The following is a 12500-nucleotide window of genomic DNA, read 5'->3' on the forward strand; positions in this document are numbered from 1 at the left end:
CTGCTACTGTTTATAGTGTTACAGCTCCTCCAACCCTTCTACTGCTACTGTTTATAGTGTTACAGCTCCTCCAACCCTTCTACTGCTACTGTTTATAGTGTTACAGCTCCTCCAACCCTTCTACTGCTACTGTTTATAGTGTTACAGCTCCTCCAACCCTTCTACTGCTACTGTTTATAGTGTTACAGCTCCTCCAACCCTTCTACTGCTACTGTTTATAGTGTTACAGCTCCTCCAACCCTTCTACTGCTACTGTTTATAGTGTTACAGCTCCTCCAACCCTTCTACTGCTACTGTTTATAGTGTTACAGCTCCTCCAACCCTTCTACTGCTACTGTTTATAGTGTTACAGCTCCTCCAACCCTTCTACTGCTACTGTTTATAGTGTTACAGCTCCTCCAACCCTTCTACTGCTACTGTTTATAGTGTTACAGCTCCTCCAACCCTTCTACTGCTACTGTTTATAGTGTTACAGCTCCTCCAACCCTTCTACTGCTACTGTTTATAGTGTTACAGCTCCTCCAACCCTTCTACTGCTACTGTTTATAGTGATACAGCTCCTCCAACCCTTCTACTGCTACTGTTTATAGTGTTACAGCTCCTCCAACCCTTCTACTGCTACTGTTTATAGTGTTACAGCTCCTCCAACCCTTCTACTGCTACTGTTTATAGTGTTACAGCTCCTCCAACCCTTCTACTGCTACTGTTTATAGTGTTACAGCTCCTCCAACCCTTCTACTGCTACTGTTTATAGTGTTACAGCTCCTCCAACCCTTCTACTGCTACTGTTTATAGTGTTACAGCTCCTCCAACCCTTCTACTGCTACTGTTTATAGTGTTACAGCTCCTCCAACCCTTCTACTGCTACTGTTTATAGTGTTACAGCTCCTCCAACCCTTCTACTGCTACTGTTTATAGTGTTACAGCTCCTCCAACCCTTCTACTGCTACTGTTTATAGTGTTACAGCTCCTCCAACCCTTCTACTGCTACTGTTTATAGTGTTACAGCTCCTCCAACCCTTCTACTGCTACTGTTTATAGTGTTACAGCTCCTCCAACCCTTCTACTGCTACTGTTTATAGTGTTACAGCTCCTCCAACCCTTCTACTGCTACTGTTTATAGTGTTACAGCTCCTCCAACCCTTCTACTGCTACTGTTTATAGTGATACAGCTCCTCCAACCCTTCTACTGCTACTGTTTATAGTGTTACAGCTCCTCCAACCCTTCTACTGCTACTGTTTATAGTGTTACAGCTCCTCCAACCCTTCCACTGCTACTGTTTATAGTGTTACAGCTCCTCCAACCCTTCTACTGCTACTGTTTATAGTGTTACAGCTCCTCCAACCCTTCCACTGCTACTGTTTATAGTGATACAGCTCCTCCAACCCTTCCACTGCTACTGTTTATAGTGTTACAGCTCCTCCAACCCTTCTACTGCTACTGTTTATAGTGTTACAGCTCCTCCAACCCTTCTACTGCTACTGTTTATAGTGTTACAGCTCCTCCAACCCTTCTACTGCTACTGTTTATAGTGATACAGCTCCTCCAACCCTTCTACTGCTACTGTTTATAGTGATACAGCTCCTCCAACCCTTCTACTGCTACTGTTTATAGTGTTACAGCTCCTCCAACCCTTCCACTGCTACTGTTTATAGTGTTACAGCTCCTCCAACCCTTCTACTGCTACTGTTTATAGTGTTACAGCTCCTCCAACCCTTCTACTGCTACTGTTTATAGTGTTACAGCTCCTCCAACCCTTCCACTGCTACTGTTTTTCAGGCATTGGACGTGTGGGCCATGGGAGTAACTCTCTACTGCTTTGTGTTTGGGAAGGTAAGCCAACAGTCCATTTTTTCCTCGTATTACCTCCTCCCAGCCTGCCCACAACTTGTTTGTTTTAGTGACATTCTCTGGAAGAAGAGGTGGAAGAAGTGTTTCTCCTGTGTACCTCTATAGGGTTTTTCACGCTACTGAACTGAGCCCAACTGCGCTCAGCTGGCCTTGTTATGCATCCGCCATAGGTGATGAAATGCCGGGCAATATGAAAAGAAACTATCTGAACCGACACCGTTTGGTTTGGGTCAGCACGATAGTGGGAAAAGGTAGATTTGTCTGTTCAAAAGACAAGCACCTGGACCGAGTTTTATTGTTGTAGAGACAGAGACTGTAACATGGACCATGTTATATTGTTGTAGAGGCAGAGACTGTAACATGGACCATGTTCTATTGTTGTAGAGGCAGAGACTGTAACATGGACCGTGTTATATTGTTGTAGAGGCAGAGACTGTAACATGGACCATGTTCTATTGTTGTATGACAGAGACTGTAACATGGACCGTGTTATATTGTTGTAGAGACAGAGACTGTAACATGGACCATGTTCTATTGTTGTAGAGACAGAGACTGTAACATGGACCATGTTATATTGTTGTAGAGGCAGAGACTGTAACATGGACCATGTTATATTGTTGTAGAGACAGAGACTGTAACATGGACCATGTTCTATTGTTGTAGAGACAGAGACTGTAACATGGACCATGTTCTATTGTTGTAGAGACAGAGACTGTAACATGGACCGTGTTATATTGTTGTAGAGACAGAGACTGTAACATGGACCATGTTCTATTGTTGTAGAGACAGAGACTGTAACATGGACCATGTTCTATTGTTGTAGAGGCAGAGACTGTAACATGGACCATGTTATATTGTTGTAGAGACAGAGACTGTAACATGGACCATGTTCTATTGTTGTAGAGACAGAGACTGTAACATGGACCATGTTCTATTGTTGTATGACAGAGACTGTAACATGGACCGTGTTATATTGTTGTAGAGACAGAGACTGTAACATGGACCGTGTTATATTGTTGTAGAGACAGAGACTGTAACATGGACCATGTTCTATTGTTGTAGAGACAGAGACTGTAACATGGACCATGTTCTATTGTTGTAGAGACAGAGACTGTAACATGGACCATGTTCTATTGTTGTAGAGACAGAGACTGTAACATGGACCATGTTCTATTGTTGTAGAGGCAGAGACTGTAACATGGACCATGTTCTATTGTTGTAGAGGCAGAGACTGTAACATGGACCATGTTCTATTGTTGTAGAGGCAGAGACTGTAACATGGACCATGTTATATTGTTGTAGAGACAGAGACTGTAACATGGACCATGTTCTATTGTTGTAGAGACAGAGACTGTAACATGGACCATGTTCTATTGTTGTAGAGACAGAGACTGTAACATGGACCATGTTCTATTGTTGTAGAGGCAGAGACTGTAACATGGACCATGTTATATTGTTGTAGAGACAGAGACTGTAACATGGACCATGTTCTATTGTTGTAGAGACAGAGACTGTAACATGGACCATGTTCTATTGTTGTAGAGACAGAGACTGTAACATGGACCGTGTTATATTGTTGTAGAGACAGAGACTGTAACATGGACCATGTTCTATTGTTGTAGAGACAGAGACTGTAACATGGACCATGTTCTATTGTTGTATGACAGAGACTGTAACATGGACCGTGTTATATTGTTGTAGAGACAGAGACTGTAACATGGACCATGTTCTATTGTTGTAGAGACAGAGACTGTAACATGGACCATGTTCTATTGTTGTAGAGACAGAGACTGTAACATGGACCATGTTCTATTGTTGTAGAGACAGAGACTGTAACATGGAACATGTTCTATTGTTGTAGAGGCAGAGACTGTAACATGGACCATGTTATATTGTTGTAGAGACAGAGACTGTAACATGGAACATGTTATATTGTTGTAGAGACAGAGACTGTAACATGGACCATGTTATATTGTTGTAGAGACAGATACAGTAACATGGACCATGTTCTATTGTTGTAGAGGCAGAGACTGTAACATGGACCATGTTCTATTGTTGTAGAGGCAGAGACTGTAACATGGACCATGTTATATTGTTGTAGAGACAGAGACTGTAACATGGACCATGTTATATTGTTGTAGAGACAGAGACTGTAACATGGACCATGTTCTATTGTTGTAGAGACAGAGACTGTAACATGGACCATGTTCTATTGTTGTATGACAGAGACTGTAACATGGACCGTGTTATATTGTTGTAGAGACAGAGACTGTAACATGGACCATGTTCTATTGTTGTAGAGACAGAGACTGTAACATGGACCATGTTCTATTGTTGTAGAGACAGAGACTGTAACATGGACCATGTTCTATTGTTGTAGAGGCAGAGACTGTAACATGGACCATGTTATATTGTTGTAGAGACAGAGACTGTAACATGGACCATGTTATATTGTTGTAGAGACAGAGACTGTAACATGGACCATGTTATATTGTTGTAGAGACAGAGACTGTAACATGGACCATGTTCTATTGTTGTAGAGGCAGAGACTGTAACATGGACCATGTTCTATTGTTGTAGAGACAGAGACTGTAACATGGACCATGTTATATTGTTGTAGAGACAGAGACTGTAACATGGACCATGTTCTATTGTTGTAGAGACAGAGACTGTAACATGGACCATGTTCTATTGTTGTAGAGGCAGAGACTGTAACATGGACCATGTTCTATTGTTGTAGAGACAGAGACTGTAACATGGACCATGTTCTATTGTTGTAGAGACAGAGACTGTAACATGGACCATGTTCTATTGTTGTAGAGACAGAGACTGTAACATGGACCATGTTCTATTGTTGTAGAGACAGAGACTGTAACATGGACCATGTTCTATTGTTGTAGAGACAGAGACTGTAACATGGACCGTGTTCTATTGTTGTAGAGACAGAGACTGTAACATGGACCATGTTCTATTGTTGTAGAGACAGAGACTGTAACATGGACCATGTTCTATTGTTGTATGACAGAGACTGTAACATGGACCATGTTCTATTGTTGTAGAGGCAGAGACAGAGACTGTTTAGTGATGACTTTTTCTATGTCTGGTGCACGTCATATTCATGCTGTTACCTAAGCAGCCGACTTGTTTTGCTCCAAGATGTTCTTTGAATTGTCTTAGATGTAATTATAACTCGTAGCTAACTTTTGAACCCTCTCTCCTCTCCTCTCCTCTCTTCTCATTTTTTCTCTCCTCTTCACGCAGTGTCCGTTCATCGATGAGTACATCCTGGTTCTACACAATAAGATCAGGACTAAATGTGTGGAGTTCCCAGAGTCGTAAGTCTTCCTCCTTCCTCCTCTTTTTTATTAAGTGAGACAGACTTGATGTTCCAGCCACCACCACCACAAAGCTGAAACCAATGCTGCCATCTTACAATTTATTACACTGTTACCCCAGGAAATCTTAAGTCTTATTACATACAGCCGGGAGGAACTATTTGATATAAGAGCATCGTCAACTTACCAACATTACGACCAGGAATATGACTTTCCCGAAGCGGCTCCTCTGTTTGGTCCACCACCCAGGACACTGGATCGGATCCCAGCAGGCGACCCAAAACAACGGCGGGGCAGATGGAAGGGGCAGGTGGAGCTGTCTTCTGGTCAGGCTCCGTAGACGGGCACATCGCCCACCGCTCCCGAGTATACTACTCGCCAATGTCCAGTCTCTTGACAACAAGGTAGACGAAATCCGAGCAAGGGTTGCCTTCCAGAGAGACATCAGAGATTGTAACATTCTCTGTTTCACGGAAACATGGCTCACTCAGGATGCGTTCTCAGAGTCGGTACAGCCACCTGGTTTCTTCACGCATCGCGCCGACAGAAACAAACATCTCTCTGTTAAGAAGAAGGGCGGGGGTTTATGCCTTATGATTAACGAGTCGTGGTGTGATCATAACAACATATAGGAACTCAAGTCCTTGTTCACCTGACCTAGAATTCCTTACAATCAAATGCTGACTGCATTATCTACCAAGAGAATTCTCTTCGATTATAATCACTGTCGTGTGTATCCCTCCCCCCCAAAGCAGACACCTCGACGTCCCTGAAAGAACTTCACTGGACTCTATGTAAACTGGAAACCACATATCCTGAGGCTGCATTTATTGTAGACGGGGATTTTAACAAGGCAAATCTGAAAACAAAGCTCCCTAAATTTTATCAGCATATCGAATACGCGACCCGGGCTGGCAAAATTCTGGATCATTGTTACTCTAACTTCCGCGACTCATACAAAGTCCTCCCTCGCCCTACTTTCGGCAAATCTGACCACGACTCCATTTTGTTGCTCCCAGCCTATTGACAGAAACTAAAACAGGAAACGCCCGTGCTCAGGTCTGTTCAACACTGGTCCGACCAATCTGATTCCACGCTTCAAGATTGCTTCGATCACGTGGACTGGGATATGTTCCGGATAGTGTCGGACAACAACATTGATGTATACGCTGAATCGGTGAGCGAGTTTATTAGCAAGTGCATCGGTGATGTTGTACCCACGGCGACTATTAAAACCTTCCCCAACCAGAAACCGTGGATTGATGGCAGCATTTGCACAAAACTGAAAGCACGAACCACTGTTTTTAATCAGGGCAAGTCGACCGGAAACATGAACGAATACAAACAATGTAGCTATTCCCTCCACAAGGCAATCAAACAAGCTAAACGTTAGTATAGAGACAAAGTAGACTCGCAATTCAACGGCTCAGACATGAGAGGTATGTGGCAGGGTCTACAGTCAATCACGGACTACAAAAAGAAAACCAGCCCCGTCGCTGACCCCGATGTCTTGCTCCAAGACAAACTAAACAACTTCTTTGCTCGCTTTGAGGACAATACAGTGCCACCGACATGGCCCGCTACCAAAACCTGCGGGCTCGCCTTCACCACAGCCAATGTGAGTAAAACATTTAAACGTGTTAACCCTCGCAAGGCTGCCGCCCCTCACAAGGCTGCCGGCATCCCTAGCCGCGTCCTCAGAGCATGCACAAACCAGCTGGCTGGTGTGTTTACGGACATATTCAATCAATCCCTATCCCAGTCTGCTGTTCCCACATGCTTCAAGAGGGCCACCATTGTTCCTGTTCCCAAGAAAGCTAAGGTAACTGAGCTAAACGACTATCGCCCCGTAGCAATCACTTCCGTCATCATGAAGTGCTTTGAGAGACTAGTCAAGGATCATATCACCTCCACCCTACCTGACACCCTAGACCCACTCCAATTTGCTTACCGCCCCAATAGATCCACAGACGATGTAATCGCAATCACACTGCACACTGCCCTAACCCATCTGGACAAGAGGAATACCTATGTAAGAATGCTGTTCATCGACTACAGCTCAGCATTTAACACCATAGTACCCTCCAAACTCGTCATTAATCTCGAGACCCTGGGTCTCGACCCCGCCCTGTGCAACTGGGTCCTGGACTTTCTGACAGGCTGCCCCCAGGTGGTGAGGGTAGGAAACAACATCTTCACCCCGCTGATCCTCAACACTGGGGCCCCATAAGGATGCGTTCTCAGCCCTCTCCTGTACTCCCTGTTCACCCATGACTGCGTGGCCATGCACGCCTCCAACTCAATCATCAAGTATGCAGACGACACTACAGTGGTAGGCTTGATTACCAACAACGACGAGACGGCCTACAGGGAGGAGGTGAGGCCCTAGGAGTGTGGTGTCAGGAAAATAACCTCATGTAATCAACGTCAACAAAACAAAGGAGATGATCGTGGACTTCAGGAAACAGCAGAGGGAGCACCACCCTATCCACATCGACGGGACAGTAGTGGAGAAGGTGGAAAGTTTTAAGTTCCTCGGCGTACACATCACAGACAAACTGAAATGGTCTACCCACACAGACAGCGTGGTGAAGAAGGCGCAACAGCGCCTCTTCAACCTCAGGAGGCTTAAGAAATTTGACTTGTCACCAAAAACACTCACAAACTTTTAGAGATGCACAATCGAGAGCATCTTGTCGGGCTGTATCACCGCCTGGTACGGCAACTGCCCCGCCCACAACCGTAAGGCTCTCCAGAGGGTAGTGAGGTCTGCACAACGCATCACTGGGGGCAAACTACCTGCCCTCCAGGACACCTACACCACCCGATGTCACAGGAAGGCCATAAAGATCATCAAGGACAACAACCAACCGAGCCACTGCCTGTTCACCCCACTATCATCCAGAAGGCGAGGTCAGTACAGGTACATCAAAGCTGGGACTGAAAAAGAGACTGAAAAAACAGCTTCTATCTCAGGGCCATCAGACTGTTAAACAGCCATCACTAACATTGATTGGCTGCTGCCAACATACTGACTCAAATCTCTAGCCACTTTAATAATAAAAAATTGGATGTAATAAATGTATCACTAGTCACTTTAAACAATGCCACTTTATATAATGTTTACATACCCTACATTACTCATCTCATATGTATATACTGTACTCTATACCATCTACTGCATCTTGCCTATGCCGTTCGGCCATCGATCGTTCATATATATAGGGTTTCCCTGTAGCTCAGTTGGTAGAGCATGGTGTTTGCAACACCAGGGTTGTGGGTTCGATTCCCACGGGGGGCCAGCACAGAAGAAAAAAAAAAAAAAAAATGTATGAAATTCTATGAAATGTATGCATTCACTACTGTAAGTCGCTCTGGATAAGAGCGTCTGCTAAATGACTAAAATGTAAATGTAAATATATTTATATGTACATATTCTTATTCATTCCTTTATACTTGTGTGTATGAGGTAGTTGTTGTGAAATTGTTAGATTACTTGTTAGATATTACTGCATGGTCGGAACTAGAAGTACAAGCATCTCGCTACACTCACATTAACATCTGCTAACCATGTGTATGTGACCAATAGAATTTGATTTGATTTGAGTTGTTACTCAGCGGCAAAGCACATGCCAAGGAGACTCTCACACACACACACCCACACACACACACCCTTCAAAAATAATTATGTTCCCACTGATTGCCAACTGAATGTGATGAAAAAACAGCCCCTCTATAGCCAAAACAAAGTGTCAGTAGTGTTTGCCTGCAGACACACTATCAGGGAAAATGTTCTCAGAACCTCCCTGCAACCAAAAAATGAACATTCCCAGAACAGGCAAAACTTTCACTTCCGTTCACAGGACGTTTAAGAAAACGTTCAGTTTGGGCCTCCCGAGTGGCACAGTGGTCTAATGGCACAGTCGTCACTAGACCACTGTGCTAGCTGTGCCTCTAGAGATCCTGGTTCAAGTCCAGGCTTGGTCGCAGCTGGCCGAGACTGCGAGAACCATTCCAAAATGATGGGCATTAATATGGAGTTGGTCCCCCATTTGCTGCTATAACAGCCGCCACTCTTCTGGGAAGGCTTTCCACTAGGTGTTGGAACATTGCTGCGGGGACTTGCTTCCATTCAGCCACAAGAGCATTAGTGAGGTCGGACACTGATGTTGGGTGATTAGGCCTGGCTCGCAGTTGGCGTTTCAATTCATCCCAAAGGTGTTTGATGGGGTTGAGGTCAGGGCTCTGTGCAGGCCAGTCAAGTTCTTCCACACCGATCTCAACAAACCATTTTTGTATGGACCTCGCTTTGTGCATTGTCATGCTGAAACAGGAAAGGGGCTTCCCAAACTGTTGCCACAAAGTTGATAGCACAGAATCGTCTAGAATGCTGTAGCATTAAGATTAGAGATCGACTGATTAATCGGAATGGCCGATTAATTAGGGCCGATTTCAAGGTTTCATAACAATCGGTAATCGGCATTTTTGGACACCGATTTGTATTTTTTTTACCTTTATTTAACTAGGCAAGTCAGTTAGGAACACATTCTTATTTTCAATGACGGCCTAGGAACAGTGAGTTAACTGCCTTGTTCAGGGGCAGAACGACAGGTTTTTACCTTGTCAGCTCGGGGATTCGATCTAGCAACCTTCCAGTTACTAGTCCAACGCTCTAACCACCTGCCTTACATTGCACTCCACGAGGAGCCTGCATGGCAGGCTGACTACCTGTTATGCGAGTGTAGCAAGAAGCCAAAGTAAGTTGCTAGCTAGCATTAAACTTATCTTATAAAACCAATCAACCTTAACATAATCACTAGTTAACTACACATGGTTGATGATATTACTAGTTTATCTAGCGTGTCCTGCGTTGCATATAATCGATGCGGTGCCTGTTAATTTCTCATCGAATCACAGCCTACTTCTCCAAACGGGTGATTTAACAAGCGCATTCGCGAAAAAAGCACTGTTGTTGCACCAATGTGTACCTAACCATAAACATCAATGCCTTTCTTTAAAATCAATACACAAGTACAGTGGGGGAAAAAAGTGTTTGATCCCCTGCTGATTTTGTACGTTTGCCCACTTACAAAGAAATGATCAGTCTATAATTTTAATAGTAGGTTTATTTGAACAGTGAGAGACAGAATAACAACAAAGAAATCCAGAAAAACACATGTCAAAAATGTTATAAAATGATTTGCATTTTAATGAGGGAAATAAGTATTTGACCCCTCTGCAAAACATGACTTAGTACTTGGTGGCAAAACCCTTGTTGGCAATCACAGAGGTCAGACGTTTCTTGTAGTTGGCCACCAGGTTTGCACACATCTCAGGAGGGATTTTGTCCCACTCCTCTTTGCAGATCTTCTCCAAGTCATTAAGGTTTCGAGGCTGACGTTTGGCAACTCGAACCTTCAGCTCCCTCCACAGATTTTCTATGGGATTAAGGTCTGGAGACTGGCTAGGCCACTCCAGGACCTTAATGTGCTTCTTCTTGAGCCACTCCTTTGTTGCCTTGGCCGTGTGTTTTGGGTCATTGTCATGCTGGAATACCCAGCCACGACCCATTTTCAATGCCCTGGCTGAGGGAAGGAGGTTCTCACCCAAGATTTGACGGTACATGTCCCTGTCCATCGTCCCTTTGATGCGGTGAAGTTGTCCTGTCCCCTTAGCAGAAAAACACCCCCAAAGCATAATGTTTCCACCTCCATGTTTGATGGTGTTCTTGGGGTCATAGGCAGCATTCCTCCTCCTCCAAACACGGCGAGTTGAGTTGATGTCAAAGAGCTCCATTTTGGTCTCATCTGACCACAACACTTTCACCAGTTGTCCTCTGAGTCATTCAGATGTTCATTGGCAGACTTCAGACGGGCCTGTATATGTTTTTTTTGTGCAGGGGGACCTTGCGGGCGCTGCAGGATTTCAGTCCTTCACGGCGTAGTGTGTTAACAATTGTTTTCTTGGTGACTATGGTCCCAGCTGCCTTGAGATCATTGACAAGATCCTCCTGTGTAGTTCTGGGCTGATTCCTCACCGTTCTCATGATCGTTGCAACTTCATGAGGTGAGATCTTGCATGGAGCCCCAGGCCGAGGGATATTGACAGTTCTTTTGTCTTTCTTCCATTTGCGAATAATCGCACCAAATGTTGTCACCTTCTCACCAAGCTGCTTGGCGATGGTCTTGTAGCCCATTCCAGCCTTGTGTAGGTCTACAATCTTGTCCCTGACATCCTTGGAGAGCTCTTTGGTCTTGGCCATGGTGGAGAGTTTGGAATCTGATTGATTGATGGCTTCTGTGGACAGGTGTCTTTTTTACAGGTAACAAGCTGCGGTTAGGAGCACTCCCTTTAAGAGTGTGCTCCTAATCTCAGCTCGTTACCTGTATAAAAGACACCTGGGAGCCAGAAATCTTTCTGATTAAGAGGGGGTCAAATACTTATTTCCCTCATTAAAATGCAAATCAATTTATAACATTTTTGACATGCGTTTTTCTGGATATTTTTGTTGTTATTCTGTCTCTCACTGTTCAAATAAACCTACCGTTAAAATTATAGACTGATCCTTTCTTTGTCAGTGGGCAAACATACAAAATCAGCAGGGGATCAAATACTTTTTTCCCCCACTGTATATGTTTTTAAACCTGCATATTTAGTTAATATTGCCTGCTAACATGACTTTCTTTTAAATTGTGTCACTTCTCTTGCGTTCCGTGCAAGCAGTCAGGGTATATGCAGCAGGAACGGTTCCGTATTTCACAGAAAGAATAAACGTTTTGTTTTCGAAATTATAGTTTCTGGATTTGACCATATTAATGACCTAAGGCTCGTATTTCTGTGTGTTATTATGTTATAATTAAGTCTATGATTTGATATTTGATAGAGCAGTCTGACTGAGCGGTGGTAGGCAGCAGCAGGCTCGTAAGCATTCATTCTAACAGCTCTTTGTCGTGCTTCAAGCATTGAGCTGTTTATGACTTCAAGCCTATCAACTCCCGAGATTAGGCTGGTGTAACCGATGTGAAATGGCTAGCTAGTTAGCGGGTTGTGCGCTAATAGCGTTTCATTCGGCGACGGCACTCGCTCTGAGACCTTGAAATAGTTGTTCCCCTTGCACTGCAAGGGCCGCAGCATTTGTGGACAAATGGATAACGATGCTTCGAGGGTGGCTGTTTTCTATGTGTTCCTGGTTCGAGCCCCGTTAGGGGCGAGGAGAGGGACGGAAGCTATACTGTTACACCGGCAATACTAAAGTGCCTATAAGAACATCCAGTAGTCAAAGGTATATGAAATACAAACGGTATAGAGAGAAA

At 44.1% G+C, this 12500-nt stretch overlaps 1 protein-coding gene across 2 annotated transcripts in view; it reads left to right on the plus strand.

Moving 5' to 3' along the window:
• LOC106603934 (calcium/calmodulin-dependent protein kinase kinase 1) overlaps window positions 1-12500 on the plus strand; it is a 158675-nt gene that overhangs the window by 124494 nt on the left and 21681 nt on the right. For both annotated transcript variants that reach the window (XM_014198188.2, XM_014198189.2), the window contains exons 12-13: window positions 1781-1834; window positions 5114-5187. In XM_014198188.2, the coding sequence (XP_014053663.1) occupies window positions 1781-1834; window positions 5114-5187 (128 nt within the window). The remainder of the gene's footprint in view (window positions 1-1780; window positions 1835-5113; window positions 5188-12500) is intronic.

The sequence above is a fragment of the Salmo salar genome, chromosome ssa04 (genome assembly GCF_905237065.1).
Source record: "Salmo salar chromosome ssa04, Ssal_v3.1, whole genome shotgun sequence".
Classification (NCBI taxonomy): Eukaryota; Metazoa; Chordata; class Actinopteri; order Salmoniformes; family Salmonidae; genus Salmo; species Salmo salar.